Below are 21,649 nucleotides of genomic sequence, written 5' to 3' on the forward strand. Positions count from 1 at the left end.
CTTTTCTAGTGCGAGACTCCGAAGAGTCCCCAGGAGAGGACTGAGGGATAGAAGCCTTTTCTGAGGGGCTGTGTGTCTCTTTGTCTCAGTGTTTCTCACTCTCCTCTCTCTCCTCTTTCACTGCCTTCTCTGTCTCCAGCTTGTATGCATGTGTGTACAGATAAGTGCGTGTAGGTGTGTGTCAAGTGAGCACCAGGCACTCACACTCCTGCACAAACACACATATATCTCTCTCCCCCAATATTGTCACCCTGTGCCTTGCAGACACCCTCTCATAGACACCAGACACACTCCACCGTCACCCGTGCAGTATGGGGTGCCCTTCTGGTGTCTCTGAGCATGGGGAGGGGGCTCTGGCCATTCCACGGCAGAGTGCCTGCTTGTCTGAGCTCTGTTCATGTACGAAACAGGATCCCTCTGGCTGAAGTCTTGAGGGTCTTCTGCTGGGCTGGATAGAACCAGAGGAGAGAGTTCGTTGTCCCCCCTCCTCTTAACTGCCTTGGGCACGAGGGATTTTCAGGACATATCATTTTCTAGGTTTTTATCAGTGCCGTGAAGGGGGCTGGGAGGCAAGAGATAGAGCCGTGTGGAAATGAAAATTCCTCCCAAGCTCCTATCCATGAATCACTCGGCCTGGAAGCCAGGGAGCTGTCATTCCTGCCCGGCCTGGCTGGGCTTAGCGAGAGCTGTGTAAGGACGGGCCGCTGGCATGTAGCCTGGAGCATGGGGCCATGACCTCACACTTAATTCAGTCCGAGTGGGCAGGTCACCCGTGCGTCTCCTTTTATTTTTGAAGATCTATATTTACCCAGCTTGGGGCTGGGCCATGTCGAAATTTCGGCAGCCACTGTGCTGCTTAAAAAAGTTTCCCTTTCTAAACTTGGAAAAATGTAGAACTTGTATTCCTTCCCTTCCCTCTCCAGCTCCTCTTTTCTCCTTGACGCGTGCCCAGGATGCCCTGAGTTTCTAGGTGTGTTTGTTTTGCCAACTGTGTTCCAGGAGCTCAGCGAGGAGGGCCCTACCCCAGGCTGGGCTGGTGACTTCAGTTCCCTGGGGAGTTTGGGCACACCTGGCCACCCCTCTCTTTGCCCAGGGGCTTTCGGGGAATTTCCTTTGTAGTGCCCAAAGTTGGAAGGTTTGTTGCTACAGTGACAGGATTCTGTTTGGCATCATTTATTTTCCTCTGCTAAGTGTAACAAAGACCTGGGATTATTGCGAGCGATTTGTGTCTAGCAGTTTATGAACTTGAACACCAATCATCGGAGTGCAGAGATGCAAGAGCTGAAGGAGCCCTGGGTGAGAAATGGATGAATGTGGACTAAGGGGGTCCCTCCAAAGTGACAGTCAAAGTTGCAGATCCTTTCCTGTCCCGTGGGGTTTCCAGCTTTGCAACCCTATGGACTGTGCCTGCCAGGCTCCTCTGTCCATGGGATTTTTCAGGCAAGAATACTGGAGTAGGTAGCCATTCCCCTCTCCAGGGGATCTTCCTGAGCAAGGGACTGAACCTGCATCTCCCGTGTCTTCTGCATGGCAGGCTGATTCTTTACCTGCCGAGCCATCCGGTAACTCTTTCTTTATTTCCAACAGAGCTGCGCTTCTCAAGAAAACTCAGTGACTATGGCGTGACAGTGCCCTGCAGCACAGATTCTCAGGGACGCTTCCTCTCGCATGTGGTGTCCGGACCAGCGGCAGCCTCCGCAGGGAGTGTGAAGGGGGACGGGCTGCCCTCACCACTGTTACACTCCGGTCGCCTGCGGGTGGCTCGAAGCCCACTGCGCCCTGAAGGCGTGACCCTGCAGCCTGGCAGGATGGGGCGCGCCTCCCTGTACTTCAACGTCACTGTGTTCGGGGAGGAACTGCACTTACACCTGCGGCCCAACCGGCGGCTGGTTGTGCCGGGAGCCTCGGTGGAGTGGCAGGAGGATTTTCAGGAGCTGTTCCGGCAGCCCTTGCGGAGAGAGTGTGTCTACACCGGGGGTGTCACGGGCATGCCAGGGGCAGCTGTCGCCATCAGCAACTGCGATGGATTGGTAAGGGACAAGCCTCTCATCAAGCTCCACTCCCCCATCCTCTCCCTCACTTCCCACCGTCCCCCGCTCCACCCGTGAGCCAGACCAATGTGGTTTTCTCCTTGGCTCCCATGTGTTTGGGATTCCTGTGGGCACGGCCTGAAGTCTGGGCCAAGTCGGGGGCTGCGCTGCTTTCCAGAGAGAACCCCACATGCCCCACTGGCCACAAGGTTCACACTGTCGGCTTTAAAGTGGCCAAGATAGGATGGTACCTTATCCTCTTGATCCTCCACCATCTACTGACACACTGGGACCACAGCTCACCTGTCAGGGATCTGAGTATGCATGCCTGCAGGTGTGAGGCAGGTGGGCTTTGCTGGGGCTGGGTCCTGGCTGCGCCGCTCCTGAGCCACAGTGCTTTGGATATGTCACTTGCCCTCTGGTGGTCCTTTCCCTTACGTGTGGAGCAGTGTTTAATCTGCACGTATTTACTGTACGTGCTCCTGCCCAGCCTGGCGGATATGGCACCGCCTAAGACAGACATGGCCCCTGCCCTCCCGGACCTGATGTGCTGGTGATGACAATATGGCCGACCTCACCAGGCAGCATGGCCAGTGGTTGGCACCTGCTTGGCACATGGTCAAGGCTGCCGGTATCAGCTGCTGTTACTCCCTTTCCTACTGTGTCCTTTCTCATGCCCCACTGTCTCTGGCCCCGAAGCCAGCCTGCTCTTCCGTGGCTCTCTGCTCTGAGTTCCCTTTCTTAGGACTCCGTGCTCCCAGGCACAGGGAACCTCCTGCTAGTTGGTTCCATGTTGCAAACCAGAAAGCCACAGGTGGCTTCTGTCCTCCTAACACTCAACTCCCGCCGGATCCCATTCCCCTCGCTGCTCCGTCTGCTGTGTCAGGCCCTCGTGAGCCTCCATGGCAGCCCCAGGGCCTGGATGAGTGCTGTTTTCATGGTCTCTGCTTTACCAGGCACAGGCTGATATGTCCAGGAAAGGACCTGCCCGCCCCTCTGCCTTTCGGCTTTAAGAGAGGGATGAATCAGATGGTGCAGTTGTAAGGGGGGTTCTTTCCTCACTGGCAGGGCCGGGAGCACTTCTTACCATTTTCCCATTCTTAAGAAGTGTCTTCCTGCTCAATGTCATGGCTCCTTTGTCTAGATCAGTGTTTCTCAATAATTTTTTTCATTATCATCCCCCGGAGGAGCCTTTTAGATACGTTTCCTCTAATTGCTCCCCGATGAAACCCTAATACCATAACTATATTCAATATGTCTTTAAACTCTCTGTATATCTATGTTTTATGTATAAAATGAGTGAATTTTTTTGCTTCCCAAAGAATCAATTTTTGCCCATTGGAGACACCAGAGCCCCACTGAAAGGCAGGGTCTAGGCAGTGGTTGTTTCTTAGAGTGGAGTGTATACCAGAATCACCTGGAATGTGAGGGTTCTGTGGAGCAGACTTGGAGGAACCCAGACGGGAAGGCCAGCTGTGAGGAGGCTGAGACCTTGTCCTGCCGCCAGGGTGAGCCTTGGCTGCCAGCCCGCCCTGGCTCAGCGGTCCAGGGACTCTCCTCAGCACGAGCCCTCAGTCGGCCTTGGCTAGCACTGTGCTGTGGCCACCGGTTTTGGTTGAAAATCCAGAGTGACATGGGAAGTCACCCAGAGACGCAGTGTCTTTATAGACAGAATGCACCAGGGCATGTCGGTGGCTTGGGCTGAAGGACAAGGTTACCTGAAGTCATCAGCCACATGGACTGTTTGGTGACAGAGATGGTCTCCTTGACCACCTCCATTAATGTCTATGGGGATCTAAACAAAGGCGTGAGTGGTGATCGTTGCCAGTAATAGATAGCTACCCACCCTCTTTGCACTCTGGAAACCCTGTCATTGAAGCAGCTCAGCAGGCGTTGACAAGTGGGCACTGGATGCTTAGCTGACGCTGATGACCTGTGGTGGCCTCTGAGTAAATGTTCTCATTGGCCATGTGACCTGGGCAGGCCACTCCCCCTCTCTGGGCTTATTCCTCTCATTTGTCCAAGGAGGGGCTGCCCTTGCTGCTTGCGGGCAGATGGAAATCTATTCTGTGTGACATTTGCAGAAGTTGGATCCGGTGTCGGAGGCTATCCACAGATAGGCTTCTGGAAGCCTGTTCCACAGTAGAACTGAGGCTCCAGGAGTGGCTTGCCTGGTCCCCTCGCCTTTGGTGGGAGGAAGAAGTGGATGTCATGGGCTGGGCCCCTGCTTGTGCCCTCAGCTGTCCCCAGAGACCAGTCCCAAGTCCAGCTCTCGGGAATCTCCCTGACCAGTTCCCTGACAGGGATCACGGTCCAGCACAGAGGCCCACTGCCCAGGCAGGAATTTCCTCACTTCCAGTCCCCTCCAGAAAACTGCCCTGTGTCCCGTGAGATCAGATGCTCTTCACGCTCACCCAGCTGAGTCACCTTGGGGTTCAGAGTCCACAGTGCAGCCCTTCTGATGATCAGATTTAACTCTGAATCTTTATGTGCCCTCTGGATTTTAACCCCATCTTCCTCCATATCTTAAATACTAAATACAGTCATTCATTCCGGAAAAATATGTAATGAGAGCTGACCACAGGCAAGGTCCACAGGGAGACTGAAGAAAGTGCAAGAGACACAAATAAGAACAGTGATAGTCACAAGCCACAGCCACAGCCCAGGCGCAGCACACATACGTCATGTGCACCGTTAAGCTCATCTGTTACATAGGTGGGGAAACTGAGTCATGGGGAGGAGATGCGGAGATAACACAGATAGCTTCTATTGGCATGGGATTTCATAGTTAGTAAAACTTTCAGTTGTACGAGTTGTGTGTGCATATAGCATTGTTGCCCTGCCTTGCAGAGTTAGGTCCCTGCCCTTAGGGAACTTGGGACACCCCACAAATAGCATCAACATTAACTTTTTGGTTTTCCGTAACCAAGTGGGGATGGGTACTTGGCAAGTAGGAGTGATTATTATTGTTGTCTTAGCAAAGATGATATTTGAACTGGGCCTTGAAGGATAAATAGAAGTTTGTTAGGGCCAGTGGGTGAGGAGGGCATTCTGGGCAGAGGAAAGAGCTTGCCAGCATGCTGGTGGAGCCAGAAAGGGGATCCTAGAAGACACACTGGGCAGGTGGGCCCTGCTCTGACCTTGAAGAAAGCACAGGAAGGGAGAGGGGGCCCAGGGCAGTGATGTGGCCACCTGTCATCTGAGAAGAGTCTGGGCCACGTGTTGGGAGACATGACTGTGTGATCCCAGGCAAGCTACCGTGCTCTGGGCCTCCCTTGCCTCCTGGGTGTATCCTGGAGCCTGGACTGGATAAGCTCAGAGCCCTTCCACCTCTGGCATTGGTACTTTGTGACACAGGGCAGGCCTTGCTGGAGAAGCTTGAAGCAAGGCTACTGTAAGTCTATAGTTGACTGCCCCTTCCTGGAGGGGCCTGGGACCTGTTCCTTACCAGGTCTGGGCAGGGCAGCAGGTGCAGAGATGAAGGACATTAGTTCTGAGCTTGGCCCTTATGGCTGGGCAGACCTTCCAGTTGTAAATGGTCTGAACAAACCCTCCTTTGTGTGGACAGACTTGCAGCCGTTTGGACTTGAGCTGTTCTGGTAAAAGCGCTGTGTCTAAATGGGTGACTTGATCCTCATTTCCAGCTGGAATCTGCAGTGGGAGGCAGTGACATGACCTCTTCCACTTCTCCTGTCATCCCAGAGTCACTCACCATGGGCACTGGGACAGACACAGGCGGCTTTTGTGCACTGCGGTTAAATTCATACCTGAAACTGAGGAGCAGGCACTTTGGCTTACTTCCTACTGGCTCTGCTGGAAGACCCAGTGTGTCAGAGTCGGGAGGGGGTCAGAGGAGGAACCCAAGAACGAGGAAGCTAGGATCCCTGCCCTGGATGAGTCTGGAGGGTGATGGGACTCAGACATAAAAGCAGACAGACTGCAGTCTTGTGAGGCAGCAGGGGTAAGACCCATTTGTTTTGATTAGGTCATCAAGGAAGACTCCTAGAGGAGGTGGCATTGATTGGCTCAAGACTGTTCAGACATTATAAACACAAAAGAAAGTGTCAAGCTCTTGGTCAGCAAGAGAGAACTGCTGATACAGGGCGTTCTTAAGGATGTGTAGGGGAGGGGAATAAGGGATGTGGCGAGGCCCAGTAGTACCTGTAGAGGGCTTCCTCTGGGGTTGGGGGCAGCTGTCAGACACTGGGGTCCCAGACTGGGAGTGGGCCCAGGCAATGGCAGCAACCTGCTGGACCACTCTGCAGAGCTTCTCTTGGAGAGCAAGAGAAGCAATCAAAGCGGCAGTCCCCTCAATGCTCCTGTGACCCTAAACCTCAGGGTCTCTGGGCAGGGAGGGCCTGGGTCATCTCAGGGCCCCTGGCTGGGGGCAGATGCAGAATAGACCCTCTGCCGGCAACTGTGGCTCTGAAGTCCTGGGAAGCACATGAAAGCCTGGGGTGGGGGCCTCTTTCTGAGTCCTGGAGGGATTGTGGGTTGCAGGAATGGGGTCAGCAGAGTGGGGCCCTGTGAACCATCTGGAACCCAGGCTGCCAGCCTCCTGCAGGCCACTTACCCCACTGCTGTCTCTGCCTCCTGGGGTTGAGCCTCGCCACCTCTGTACTGGGGTGATGGGGGCCAGACTGCCTCACGTCCTCCCTTTGCCCTCAGTGCCCCTGTGAATCACGGGCCTGGCGCGGAAGCAGCCGCACGTGGAAGATTTGTTACCATCTGGTTCTGTTTTCCACCCTCTGTAGAACGTGCATTTTTAACGGGTTACAGAGGAGACAGACCCCTGGCAGGCAGTGTGGGGAGAGGGCAGGGGTGGCTGATGTCGGCTCTGCTTCCTGCCTCTGCCTAATGTGCAAGACCCAGCAGCATTCTGAGCCTCAGTCCTTTTGTCTTTAAAATGGAATCACAGTGCCTGGTGGAGGGAGTGTGTATTGGGGATTGACGGTTTAAATGGTCCAGGGTTTCTCAGTGAGGTGATGAGATGTCCTAAACTTGTGGTGGTGGTTGCACAACTTTATGCAGATACTAAAAACCATCACATCTGCACTTGAAATGGGTGAATTGTATGTACATGAATTATGGTTCAATAAAGCTGTTACCAGTAGTACTTGGCCTATGGAAAGCCCTGTAACAGCCATTTTTAGTCATTAGGAGGAAAACATGATTTTTAGTCATTAGGGTGGCAGAAATTGTGGGGTCGCTCTACTCTAGTGCACATTAGCTGTGTGACCTTAAATAAATTTCTAAATCTCTCTGTGCTTGGTATTCCTCATCTTTAAGGAGGCAAGGAGAACAGTCATCTATAGGGTTGTTCAGAGGATTAAATAAGATAAGTAAAAAAGTGAAGTGTCTGATATATGGTGCAGCCTTAAAACATGGGGATTGTTAATAGTAACACTTATTGTTTTTATAGTAATTGCTACAGTAATTACGGTTGTCATTAATGGTGAGAAATAACTGTGCTGCTGCTGCTGCTGCTAAGTCGCTTCAGTCGTGTCTGACTCTGTGCGACCCCATAGACGGCAGCCCACCAGGCTCCCCCGTCCCTGGGATTCTCCAGGCAAGAACACTGGAGTGGGTTGCCATTTCCTTCTCCAATGTGTGAAAGTGAAAATTGAAAGTGAAGTAGCTCAGTCGTGTCCGACTCTTAGCGACCCCATGGACTGCAGCCTACCAGGCTCCTCCATCCATGGGATTTTCCAGGCAAGAGTAGTGGAGTGGGGTGCCATTGCCTTCTCCGAGAAATAACTGTAAATATTGTTAAAGTCCCTTGTACTGCAATGGTATGTGGATTATCAATGCTCTCTGATGTGAGCCCTAGGCTACCTCTGGTTCCCAGGTTGGCCAAGCCCTGCCTCCCCTCTGCTACAGCAACTTTCTCTGCAGAATGAGTCAATTGGTGCTTGTTCAGTGCATGGGAGTATGTAATGACTGGTCTGTAATAGCCCCTGGAGAGATACTTTCCAGGGCAGGTGGATACTGGGAGGTGCCAAGTGGAGCATTCTGTTAACAATCTGTGGGCCCCTTGCCCCAGCCAGGTCCTTGACCAGGCTCTGGTGATGCAGGGTTGAAACACACCCCTTTCTCTCTATACTCCAGAACCCACAATTTAAAGAGAAGACAAATAATGCACAGTAGACGGCATAAAACAAGTTCTGCATAAGGTACTTGGTAGGTGTCCTGCAGGTGAGTACTAAAGAATGGTGCTCAGGGAAGTCTTCTTTACCAACTGAGCTGAGACCTGGGTTCGACCCCTGGGTCAGGAAGATCCCCTGGAGCAGGAAATGGCAAACCACTCTAGTATTCTTGTCAGGGAAATCCCATGGACAGAGGAGTCTTGTGAGCTGCAGTCCATAGGGTCGCAAAGTCGGGCACAACTAAGTGACTAACTCAACTCAGGGAAGTCTTCTCAGTGGAGAGTACTTTTGGGCTGAGTATAAAGGCATAAAAGCATCAATAAGAGCTTTTAAAGCTAAGAGGTAGGAACTGTAGGCATTCATAGGGAGGGAAATCCTGTGTCTTCATAGGATTCAGGAAATGGTAAGTCTTCACAGCTCTCCATGGAAGAGGGGAGTGATGAAAATGTAGTTTAGAGAAGCTGTGCCTCACTGTGGAGCTTAGCTTTGCCCCTGTGGCCATAGGGAGCCATGGGAGGTTTGTAAGCAGAAGTCACATTCGTATCTGGGGACGATGCTAATCTTCCCAGCTGCATCCCAGCACGATGCCATTGTAGAAGGTTTGCCTGAGACTCACCGGTGTCTTTGTGCCAATATCCATCCTTGCCCTGGGTTTGCTCCTTGCTGGTTAAGGAGTAAGTGAGCTTTCCTGACAGCTCCTTGGGAAGCCCCTGGCCCTGCCGTGCTGTCTGTGCCTGTCCTGGGATGTGGAGTATGAGGCTTGGAGTTTCAGAGATGCCCTCATCCAACGATCCAGCATGCCTGTCCCCATACATCTTGACCTGCGGGCTGCGTATCTCTACACGTCTGTGCCAGCAGCCATGGGAGGGGCAGAGGATATCTTGCCCTGCACTGATGCAGAGATTGTCATCTTGTGCCATGTGCCCCTCCAGCCTTGGTGGTGGTGCCTGCTCTGCAGACCCCCAGCCCTTCCAGCCCTTCCTAGCTGGGCTGGTGTGTTGCCACCTCTTTTTGCAGACCCTGCCTCTGCTCATTCTGTTCACACCTCCCACAGGGCCCTCCCCTTCCCTCTGCTGGGGCATCTGCCATCTTGGCCACCCGCTTCCCAGAACTCAAGAACTGTCTGATTTCTCTGCATGCTGAGCACGGGGCTGGGCTCATGATAGAAGGGAGGTCATGACTTCAGGAGCAGGGCGTAACACAAGAAAGAGAAGAGGGCCAAGTGCTAGGGGAGAGGTGGGGCTGCGGCAAACTCCTGTTTGAAGGGAGTGGCAGTCTGGTATCACATTTGAGTATTTTAAGGGGAAATCAGAAATAGAGATCTTTAAGCAAAGTATTCTATATTTTAAGACAGGGTGTGGGCCCAGTATAGCAATATGGCATTTTTTTTTTTTTGGCTAGTGAGCTGTACATGCAGGGGATGAGACCACGACCCCTGCAACCAGACTGCCTTGGTTGCAATCCCAGCCTTACCTTTTTCCTGCTGTGTGGCCTCGGGCGATTGCTGAGCCTCTCTATGCCTCCGTTTCCTCATCTATAAAGTGAGGGTGACATTAGTCACCCTATAAGAGTTGTCATGTGTGCAAAGGGCTCTTTTAGCCTAGTACCTGATAGGTTTCAGCCCTTGCTATTGAATGATGTAGATTTATTGGTTGAGTCTGCCAGTCTCAGGGATTGGGTGTGGGACAGAAGAGGAGAGGAAGTCAAGAGCACCCCAGTTTTCTGTGTGACACCCCCAGAGGGGTCTCTGGGCCTTCAGCTGGGAGGGCAGAGCCCATTGCTCCCAGCCTTACCCAGGACTGTTCATTTTTTCTCAGGCTGCAGCTTGCTCCTTGCCCCAGTTTGTGTTCTTCCCCTGGAACATTCCCATTAGTCTCCTGAAGGCCTGGGTCTGAGCCTAGTGACCCGTGTGTCTGTACAACCCCAGCACCTGCCGCAGGGTAGACCTCCAGTGGATGCTGCGTGAGCCAACGGATGGGGAGAGGGAACATGGGCGTCTTGCTTTCAGAAGCAGCATGAAGCTCATGTTAGCATCTTCTCACTCCCGCCAGAGAGGGAGGAGCAGCATGCCTGGGCTCAGGGACAGGAGGAATCGTATAGCCACCTTTGCAGTCGTTCTCCCAGACAGACCCCAGGCAGGTGGGTTGATCTCTCTGAGCCTCAGTTTCTATATCTGTAAAGTGGCTATCCCTACCTTGTAGTTTTGCTGATTAGAAATCAGGCACGTAAACGTGGTGCCTCAGTGCCCAGAACAGTAAGTGGTAGCATTTGCTACTATTATTGTGGATCTCTTGGGATAAATACAGAAACTGTGGCAGGTTCCACAGTGGGTTTGCTTCCAGACTCCTGGATGCTCATTCTAGTGCTCTTGCTTCCCAGAAGGCCAGTGTGGCCTCCATCTGAGTGGCCCAGGGCCTGGGTCCTGGGTGGTTTTCCACTCCTCAAGGCATCTGATCTTGTAGTCTCACCATTCTAGTCACCCCATGGCTGTGCCTTGCTGTCTGCCCTGGGTTAATAATGTGCGTAGGATATGGAGTGGAAGCCAGACATCAACTCACTGCCACTCCTTCCGAGCAGAGCCGGTCTCCCATTCCAGGGGGGGCTGGTCTGGGGGCTGGTTTTATTTTTCTTCCCTGGCATCTTCAGGTTGGCTGGAGGGAGGATGGCTTCTGGGCTGCTCTGTGGGCTGGTGAGTGTGGTGGGGGCTGCGCTTGCTTCCCATCTGCCTTCCAGCCTCAGTGTGGTCCAGGCCCAGGGGTGGGCTTTTGGTGAGGACTCGGGGAATTTCCGCATTCCCTGGACCCTGCAGTGGAAAGTTCCCAAGCCCTCTGCCAGGCCTGGCCTTCTATCTTCAGCATGCAGGCCTTCCCCTGCCTTTAAAGCCTTAGAAACAACAAGAACAACAGCAAGAGGAAGAACAGTGGTAATATTTGTGGACTGCCTCATCTCGGGCAGCTCCAAGGAGCTCCCTATCAGCACAAATAACCCTCATGTTATGAACACCTCCAGCTCAGCTTCATTGCCAGAGTTCATCCTAACTTTGGCCTAAGTGTGGGCAGCTGTAACTGGAAGAGACTTTGGGGGCCTCCCCTCCTCACTTTACAGACAAGGAAACTGAGGCTCAGGGAAGGGAGACTCCCCCAGGGTGGATGGTAACCACAGTGGGTTACCATTAGGGCCAATGGGGTTCAGGTTCTTGAGTCCCAGTCCAGTGCTCCCCACCCACCCCGCCACGATCCCGTGTAGCCTCTCCTGAGTCAGTAAATAGGAATTGGTCCTCAAGGTCATAAACCCTGTAAGGCCAGGACTCGGTGGCCATGACAACGACTTCAGAACACAGATGCTTAAGGGACTGGTCCATCAATTGCCCCATGGGGGTTGGTCCTGGGAGTCCTTGTGCCTGGGTTCTGAGTGGGGGTATTTGTAAGGCTCCCACTGTAAATGTGAGTGGCTCAACTTCTTCAAGTTGTTGTTCTGAAGACTGGGAAGCCCCTTAAGAGAGAGGAAAAAAAAAAAAAAGCCAGCCTCCCTGTTAGCAGGATTTGAAGCGCAGATGAAACCTCCTGGTGCTTGTCAGCTCCACGTGGCCATTCCCACTGTTGTATCCGTTTTCATAATTTTGGAGGGCAGTGGGCTGCTGTTCTGCACACATTGCTTGTCATGGAACATGAAAACCCTTTCGGTCTCCTTTTCTTCTGCTTTCCATAACATGGCAGAGAGGTCAGTAGAACAGGCCCTTTTAGAGAAATGTCTGAAGGTAGGAGTGTTTGCTAGGGCACGGTCATTCTGAATGCAAACCTTATTCCCAACGGGTTACTTAAAGCCCTTTGTCAGTTTTCGCTTTTAAGCCAGCCAAATATTTGTACCTTTGATCTGTCCAGAAGACACTTGTACCCTGAGGCTGCCCCGCCCCGCAGGAGAAGTTCATTTCCGTCCCTTGAGGTTGGCAGGAACCCACACTCTGAATTAGCTCCTCCAGCCCAGAGAAACCTCGTTGAGCCCTTGATGTTTCGTCACCTCATAATTCACAGTCCCGAGGCTGTCTGCTGAGCCACAGCTGCATTTTGTGAGAGAGGTCTCTCTCATTAAGGGCCCAAGAGGGTTCATTTTGGAAACTTGGATTCGAGGATGTCTGCTGAAGGTGATTTTGTTCCAAAGTTGGTCCTGTGTTGTGGATCATTATTTGTCCCCCTATGGAGAAGCTCACGTCTAGAAGAGGGATAGACAGACTTATCTGGGAGGGATAGAGCATCTGCCAGGAACCACTGGAGGGGGCACCGATGGGTACATTTGAGCTGGGCCAGAAGGGATCCACAGAGCTGTCCACAGGGCACAGGCACGAGACCAGCATGGACAAGCATGGGTCCCGGTACAAAACAGGCCCCGTTTGGCTTCAGCAGGGGGGATTTTTGTCGCTAATAATCCCCAAAGGGAAACAAACAGGGCTTGACAAGAATAACAAGTTTGGGGTGGTCCAAGGGCGATGGCAGTGTCCTCCCTAACGGCCCTCCCTGCTTCCATCCGTGCCCCTGGCCATCTCTTTACCATCAGCAGCCAGAGCAGTCTTGTTGGAGCCAAGTCCTCCCCATGATACTCCTCCCGGAGAAGCCAAGCAGGCCCTGGGCAGCCTCCCTCCTTCCAGGCTGCCTGTGACACCCCTGGCATCCCTCCATGGCCCTTCCACTCTCCTCCTTCCCCAGATGCTGCGTGCACCCACCCCTCATCTCACCCCTTGCTTGTCCTCCAGGGTCCCCTCTTAGTGACATCTTCCCTGACCCCCTTATTTAAAATTTCAACCTCCAGTTCTCTCCTCTGCTTCCTGTTTCCCCATGGGTGTACCATGTTCTTATGGATCGCCTGTCTCACCTCTGGTGAAGGTCGGCCCCAGGTGAGGAGGGATTTTTGGCTGTGTCCCCTGCACACCTGGAATGGAATCTGCTCAGCAATCATCTGAGGAATGAATGAGTGGTATGACAGACAAAGGTTTAGGAGAAGTAAACTACAGAGATGTAAGTGAACTAGTAGAGTGAGTGGGGAACCTGGTGAGTGGCATGCATGACTGGGACGTGGGCATTTGAACTGCTAGTAATAGGGGTTAACACAAACAAGCTCTGGGGAAGTGTCAGAGTTCTAAAAAATTTGGAAAACATGCTAATGGTGCCGGGCCCTGGGCCGGGTTAAAGATAACAATGGGCCTCATTTGATGGTGCTTTCTAGCTAATGTGGTTTTGTCCACTTGTCCCCCTGTAGAGGAAGGCTGCTGCTGCTGCTGCTGCTGCTAAGTCGTTTCAGTCGTGTCCGACTCTGTGCGACCCCATAGACGGCAGCCCGCCAGGCTCCCCCGTCCCTGGGATTCTCCAGGCAAGAACACTGGAGTGGGTTGCCATTTCCTTCTCCAATGCATGAAAGTGAGAAGTGAAAGTGAAGTCGCTCAGTCGTGTCCGACTCTATGCAACCCCATGGACTGCAGCCTACCAGGCTCCTCCGTCCATGGGATTTTCCAGGCAAGAGTACCGGAGTGGGGTGCCATTGCCTTCTCTCTCTGGTAGAGGAAGGCAGTGATGCCTAAATGTTGTCAGGGGCCTGTCAGGAGTTCAGGCATCTAGGTCCACTCATCTTTCCATTCTCCTGTGCTCACGTGCCTTCTATAGCCTCTGGAGTAGGCTGATGTCAGGGTGGATCAGAGGGGAGCCCTGGCCAGAACAAGTGACCTGCTGAGGCCCAGCCCTCAGCTGTAGCCGCACCTTTTCCTGGCGCTACCCCGCCATCCTCTGGCTTGTATCTGAGCTGTAGAGTTCAGGCCTTGATGTGGGGAACCATTCCCCAGCTCAGGGCCTGGCAGCCACACTGCCTCCTGGCATTTGAGGGCTGGTTCCTGTCTCCTCGTCTTGAAGCCCCCACTGCTGCCAGGACTTTGGGCCAACCAGGGGGCCAGGCAGAGCTCCCAACCCATGCTTGGTGGGCCATCCATGGTTGTGATAGAAGGGTAAGCCTCAGAGCCACGTGGCTCCTGGGCATGGGGAATGGAAACTGGTGGCGGCTTCCAGCCTGGCAAGGTCGGCCCTGGACCCTGGCTGGGCTCCAGGGTGGGGGTTTGCCACACAAAGGGACTCTCTGAGCATCTGCAGGTGAGGCCCTGCCCTGCTGCTGGGCCAGGACCCCTGCTGCTGGGAGGAGGGGCATCATAAAAAGCGAGTGCCCTCCCTTTAAGCACATTTGCCAAGCTGGAAGAAGTTGCAAGAAGATCTAAGCAACTCTGTCCTCCATGGGGCCAGAGGACAGAATCACTCACTGCTTTCAGCAGCAGCAGCATCATAGAAAAGATATTGTTACTAATTGTCCTCAATCTGCACCATGGGCTCCTAGCTGGGGGGTTGTGACATCATTGACTGGCCACTGGCCACACCACCACAGATTCCCTCCCTGCTTCCCAGACACACTCAGCTCAGGGCAGTTTTAGCAACTCACTCTTCACTCACAGTGGAGTGGCACCTTGAGGGGAGAGGGTGGTGAGGTTCTGAGACAGCACCTAAGGCATAGATCACATTTGGTCCAGGTGATGCTTGGCCATGCTCAGCCCAGGGAGATGCTCATGGTGTAACAGGTGTGCAGTCACCCAGCCTGTCTGGACTTCCCTTCCCTGCATCCCATTCGGTCAGGGCGTGTACTCATCGTCCTTTGTCCCCTCTCTGTCTTTCTTGCCCATTTCCTGTATAATGGCAAACTAATTCTGGTCAAACACTCCCTACTGCTACTGCTCTCTTTGTGAAACGTGGGTGATCACTTAAATATCATTACACCATTTGGAAGCTTCCAGAATTGAGGCGAGGGGTTCCGAGCCCTGGCTGCACATTAGAATCACCTGTGCAGGTTTGAGACACTACTGATGTTTGCTCCCCCAACCCCACCACAGATGTAATTAATTTTTCTGGTTTGTGGCCTGGGCATCAGGCGTTCTGCAGATTCCACAGGTGATACCAATGGGCATCAAGGGGTCAGACCCACTGCAATAGCGTTCTGGAAAAGTCTGCTTTGTGTTTGATGGAAAAGATGGGGAATCAGGAGAACCAGGCTAAATAAAGAAGGGAAGGGAAAGGCTGCCTTGCTTGCTGCTGGGCCTCAGGAGGGGACATTTTCCCCTCATTATGTCATGCCCCTTAGTTTCAGGAGTGGAAACTGAGGCTTGGAAAGCATCACCCAGCAGCTTGAGTTGGAGCAAACTCTGGAAGATAGTTAAGGACAGGGAAGCCTGGTGTGCTGCAGTCCATGGTGTCTCAGAGAGTCAGACCCGACTTAGCGACTGAACAGCAACAGCCCAGCTGGGAAGGGTGCTGGCTGGGTCCCAGCCACAGGTGTTTCACTCACCGTGTAGCTGCTACATCCTTTACAAGGGGGTTGGGTGATAGCAGACAGGGGCGACACTGGGTTTATTTCCTTTTAAACTTTGTTTTAAAATCATTGTTGTGTAATTTTTAGTTGCTCATTACAGTAGGCAAGCATTCTGTGGAGAATCAGCTTTCCTGTTTAGATAGGGAAATCAGAAAAGTTAGAAGACACCTAAACGTTTATAGAGAAGGAAATTGCCTACAGCTTCACACTTGGGTGGTGCATTTCCACTAACCTTTTGTCAGCCTGCTGCTGCTGCTGCTAAGTCGCTTCAGTCGTGTCCGACTCTGTGCGACCCCATAGACGGCAGCCCACCAGGCTCCCCCGTCCCTGGGATTCTCCAGGCAAGAACACTGGAGTGGGTTGCCATTTCCTTCTCCAATGCATGAAAGTGAAAAGTGAAAGAGAAGTCGCTCAGTCGTGTCCGACTCTTAGCGACCCCATGGACTGCAGCCTAACAGGCTCCTTCATCCATGGGATTTTCCAGACAAGAGTACTGGAGTGGGGTGCCATTGCCTTCTCTGTTTGTCAGCCTGTGTTCCTTTTAAAAAATTTGTGTTGGAGTATAGCTGCTTTACAATGTTGTTAGTTTCTGCTGTGCAGCAGAGTGAATCTGTTACACTATACATATATCCACTCTTTTTTAGATTTCCTTCCCATTTGGATCACCACAGAGCACTGAGTCCCCTGTGCTGTATAGTAGGTCCTCATTATTTATCTATTTTATACGTTCCCAATCTCCCAGTCCATCCCACCCTGTACTCCCCACCTTGGTAACCGTAAGTTTGTTCTCTACATCTGTGACTCTATTTGTCTGCCCAAGTTCTTTCTCACATTTACAATTCCTGTGAACCAGCCTCTTCTTAGTAAGGACTTTTTCCTTAAGGATGCCTAACCATTGGTATTTTTTTCTCAGGGATTTCTTCCTGTGTACAGACAGGGGATCTGAGCAGGTCAAAGCCAGGTTGCAAGTGGAGCCAGGACTTAGGGGTGAACCATCCCCGTAGTTCCAGAATGTTGCTCCCTTCATGAGCCACTGGTACTCCCAGGCCCACTTTGAATCATAGTCATGCTAATCATGGCAGCAAACTCTAACACTTAGACAGCTGTGCTGCTGGCTCGGACTGTTCTAGATTCTCCATGTGTGTTTCTCCAAGCAACTCATAAGATCAGTACCCTTATAGTTGTGAAGCGCAGGGATGTTTAGTAACTTGTCCAGGACTCCATGGTTTGAGCCATGGCAGGCCCCAGGGATCCTGGCTCTAGGGTCTCTGCACTGAGTCACCACATTGCTGCTTCTTGAGAAGGATCTTTGCTGCCAATGGCGTGGGCCCACCACAGCTTCCCTAGCCTTTCACCCGGCAGCTCCCATGGTATGGGGCCTGCAGGGGTCGTGACCCTGGGAGTGGGCCAAGCCGGCAAGCGTTCATCCCAGATAACTGCCTCCAGCTGGTGGAGGCTCTCTGCTTCCTGTGTCTCTTCCGAGCCTCCGGCGGTTCTGGGGCTCCGATGCCGCCCGTGTAGGGTGTGTGTTGCTCTTTGGGGCCAAGCCTGCCGGCTCCTGGCTCCATCCTCCGAGGGTGCCTTCCTTCGGCCTGTCCCCGGGGCTGCAGCTCAGCGTGAATCAGCGTTCAGACTCTCCTTGGCTTGGGCCCAGGCCTTGGCAGCCCAGCGTCCAGCAGAGCTCCTGTGGCTTGGGGCTTCACATCAGGTTTGAATTATGTGGAATCTCAGCATCCGCAGGCTTTCATCCTGGCTGTGCTGAGTCATGCTTCCGTGGTAGCAGGCAGCCTGTATGCCTCCTGCGTGTGAGTCGGCTGAGGGCATGTGTGTTGTTCGCCTGCTCGTGTATTGTGTCTCTGTGTGTATTGTCCCTTTCTGTGCTCTGGGTGCTGCGTGTCCCTTGTTTCTGTGTGTATATGTCGTTTCTCTGCCTGTCTCGTATCTCTCTGTGCATACCAGCCTTATTAACGGCTTTATTGAGATACAATCTGCATAGCATGCAAATCACCCGTTTAATGTGTACAGTTCAGTGGATTTTTATTAAACGCACAGAGCCATGTAATTATTGTGTATCTGTGCTCAGTCTTGTCTGACTCTTTGCGACCCCATGGACTGTAGCCCACCAGGCTCCTCTCTCCCTGGGATTTTCCAGGCAAAAATACTGGGGTGGGTTGCCATTTCCTCCTCCAGGGGATCTTTCTGACCCAGGGATTGAAACCTGCGTCTCCTGAATCTCCTGCATTGGCAAACAGATTCTTTACCACTGCACCACCTGGGAAGCCCATGTAATTATTACCATGTTCAATTTTAGAACATTTTCACTGTCTCAAAAAGAAGCTCTGTGTCTTTTATCAGCACCCGTCACCCCAAATTCATTACCTCAGCCCCTGGCAGCCACTAATCTATTTTCTGTCTCTATAGATTTCCCTGTTTTAGACTTTTACATGAATGGAATTTTATAATATGTGACTGTTTGTGACTGACTTCTTTCACTTAGCATAATGTTTTCAAGATTCATCCATATTGTAGAATTTTTCAGCATGTCTTTCTTTTTTACGGCTGAGTAACATTCCATTGTACAGATACATCACATTTTGCTTTTCCATTCATCTGCTGGTGGGCACTTGGGTTGTTTCACATCTTGGCTACAGTGGACGTTTGTGTAAAGGTTTTTGTAGACTTACGTTTTCATTTCTCTTGAGTTTATACTGAGTAGAATTGCTGGCTCATGTGGAAGCTCTGTTTAATGTTTTGTGAACTGCCAGACTGTTTTCCAAAGCGGCTGCATCATTTTACGTTCTCACCAACAATGTATGGGGGTTACAGTTTCTCCACATCCCTGTCAACACTTGTTAGCGTCTGACTTTTTGATTCTAGCCATCCTTGTGGGTGTGTAGTATCTCACGGTGGTTATGATGTGCATTTCCATAATGACTGATGATGCTGAGCATCTTTTCATGTGCTTAACGGCCATTTGTATGTCTTCCTTAAAGAAATGCTTAGATTCTTTCCCCATTTTTATTTCTTTTTTTCTTTGCTTTATTTTTGTTTTGAAAATTTACTTATTAATTTATTTATTTGACTGTGCTGGGTCTTAGTTGCAGCAAGCAGAATCTCAGTTGCGGTTTGTGGGATTGAACCTGGGCCCCCTGCATTGGGAGCATGGCGTCTTAGTCACTGGACCACCAGAAAAGTCCCTCTATCCCCAATTTTAAATTGGGCTGTCTTTTTATTATTGAGCAGTAAGTGTTCTTTATATATGTTAGATATGTCACTCATAAGGAGAGCTGAGGCTGGTTTCTTATGTTTTTATACCCCACCATCAAGCCCAGCATGCAGTAGATGCTTCATGAAAATATGAGGGCCTATTGAGGGAGGAAAGGATGGCCTCAGGGTATAGGGGTTTGCGGGTAGGGCTGCCCCCCAACACTTGTCATGAATCAGAGACAGTGGCCCAGGATGATCTCTCAGAGGGGCTGGTCCCTGCAGGCTCTGTTGAATGCATCTTTCATCCAACAGACTTAACAAAACCATGAGGGAGGTTGGAAGACTTGCAAAAACCTAATCCCTGGGTCCACCCGTCCCCTTGATTTTTGACTTGAGCAACTAGGCAAAAGAGTGTCATTTGCTGAGATGGGGAAGGCAAGGGGAGGAATAGGTCTGCTTTAAAGGTTGAGGTGCCCAGCGGAAGCCCAGGGTCTCTATCAAGGAGGCTGTTGGACATTCCTCAGTGGAATTCTGGGAGGGGTCAGGGCTGAGGATGTAATTTGGGAGGTATCTGCAAATACATGATATGTAAAGCTATGGGATCAGGGGAAGTCCCCAGGGAGCATGTGTGTGGCTGGAGGAGCTGAGACAGACCAGGACAAAGAAACGATGTCTGGGTCTGAACACATGAGGTCTCAGGTGACTATGACTAGGGCAGTTTCCAGGAAGTACTAGTTTTAGAAGCCCGACTGGGGTGGATGGAGGAGAGGTACAAGGCACAGAAGTGGAGGCAGTGAGAAGTGTGGACAGCTGTGCTGTGGAGGGAAAAAGAGGCCCTGGCCATAGCTGGCAGGGCTGGGAGGGAATTTCACAGAGATCAAGTGCATTCATGTGTCAGCGAAATGATCCAGGAGAGAGGGAGGGCCTGGTGATGCTGAAAAGAGGGATGCTAATTGCAGGATCAGCGTCAGGTTCACCTGAGAGCTCTGGCCCCTGATTTCAAGGAGACCCGTGGGCACCATGAGCATTTCCTCTGTCAGTGTGCAGACATGGAGTGGGTGGAGACTTGGGTTGAACCAGGACAGAGGCTTCTCTGGGAGAGCAGGATGGAGGGAAGAGTGGGAGAGAGTTGTGAGTGTTTGCAGAACTATTATGTATCATGATGGAGAAGTCGAAGGTGATGAGAAGGGAAGTAAGGACTTGGAGGGGAGATTGACAGTGGTGGAATGGTGGGGTCATGTGTTGGAAGTCTTAGTGAAGTTTAATGGTAGCTGGAGCCAGCATGTTGGAGTTATGAGGGAGAGAAGGAGATACCCACAGTCAGAGTTCCTGAGGTTGTAGCAGGTGATGTGGTCTTGGGGGGAGCCTGGCTGGCAGTGGCCGGGGATAGGAGCAGGTGGCTATATTGGGGGAGAAGCTGGTGGAAGCCACTTCTGATTCGCATGCCACTCCTAGTTGTGTGCATCGCCCCAGCCTCCACTTGCTGGGTTATCTTTTGTCTCCTCCAGTGGCATAGTTTCAGGTTAAATTTGCTGGAAGCCTAGAACCTAAGACAGCACAGCTGGCAGTAAAAGCCTCGTGATGGAATTTCCAGAACAAGTTCAAGCCTGAGAACACACTCTCCTTGGGAGGTGGCAGGATGCTTGGGTTGGGGGTGGCCTGCACTGCTTGATTCCCTTCTGGGGAGGCTCCACAGAGACTGGCTTTGGAAGGAGAAGGAAGGGGAGACTGGCCCACTACTCCATCTTGAAATGGGCCCTCCTTCTGGGCATTTGACACACGTTAGCCAATCTGAGGGTGCAGCAAGGGACCTCAGGATTCCCTTTTCCCAGAGGACCTGCAGCTGTCCTCTCAGAGCCAAGTCACTGGTTCCATCTGGACCCAAGCTGACCCTTGCTCACTGTCTCTGCACCTGACTCAGCACAGACAGACCCTTGCCCTTGTCCAGGGAATCCCTTGGGATCTCTTTCTGTGGCCTCCCTGGAGATCTGTCTGTTGGCTCATTGGACCCTCCCTTCCCAGTTTACATGCAAGTACATGCAGTTTTAGAATAAACAGGTTATTATAACATGTACATATTAATTTCAAAATAATGTGACTTCAGTTATCTGCTAAAATATTTGGGACCTCACCCTGATGACAGATAGCTGCTGGTAACCAAGTGGGCTCATTGATGACCCACGGCAGTCACCTAGCCAGTCATCACCTGTCTCCTTCAGGCGACCTGGAATTGCGCTTTGGACTTGGGTTTTTTCCTGAGGGGAAACCGGACTGGAAACCACGGTCAGCATGACCTGAAGGCCTCTGGATGAAGATTGCAGCAGCACGTGTCATCTTTGCAACCAAAAACAATGTCCCAGCCATATTAGAGAATTCAAACCGGCCCCTCCATCAGCCATGCACCTTCCGGGAAGGGGCCCTCAGAAGCAGCTGTGTTAAAGGGTCCAGACCAGGGCAGAGGGGGCCAGGCCTGCCCGCTGGTGGGTTTCTATTTGGAGAAATTGCCTGAGGGCCTGTGCAATGTGTGGCCCAATTGGATAGAATCAGCTATTTGTTGTTGTTGTTTTTATTGCATGAAGAGCCTTTCCAGTATATATTTCCTGCTTACTGTTTCCAGAAGAATAAGTTATGGCTGAAAAGAGATATGACTGACATTTATTTTCCATTCTACCAGGATTTATTTTCTCCCTGTTTCTTGATTTCTTATACAGAAATTTGATTTGATTTTAGTGTCTTAAAATTAGCTACCACTTTTCAGAAATATAAACATCTCATAAATTGAGAGACAGGAGTAATTTGGAGAGGAGGAGGAGAGCCAGAAAGTTCCCGTTGCCAGTCTGTCTGCCCTGAGTGGTGCCTGGTTTCCTGGCCAGGGCA

The 21,649-nt window shown here is 51.7% G+C and overlaps 1 protein-coding gene across 1 annotated transcript in view; it reads left to right on the forward strand.

Annotated features, from left to right (window-relative positions):
- Positions 1 to 1,272: 1,272 nt before the first annotated feature.
- The window catches only part of ADAMTS14 (ADAM metallopeptidase with thrombospondin type 1 motif 14), a 94,639-nt gene continuing 74,262 nt past the window's right edge, over positions 1,273 to 21,649 (forward strand). Inside the window, exons 1-2 of the mRNA XM_055586736.1 lie at positions 1,273 to 1,296; positions 1,590 to 2,030. Of these exons, the coding sequence (XP_055442711.1) occupies positions 1,273 to 1,296; positions 1,590 to 2,030 (465 nt within the window). The remainder of the gene's footprint in view (positions 1,297 to 1,589; positions 2,031 to 21,649) is intronic.

This window comes from Bubalus kerabau, chromosome 1 (genome assembly GCF_029407905.1).
Source record: "Bubalus kerabau isolate K-KA32 ecotype Philippines breed swamp buffalo chromosome 1, PCC_UOA_SB_1v2, whole genome shotgun sequence".
NCBI lineage: Eukaryota > Metazoa > Chordata > Mammalia > Artiodactyla > Bovidae > Bubalus > Bubalus kerabau.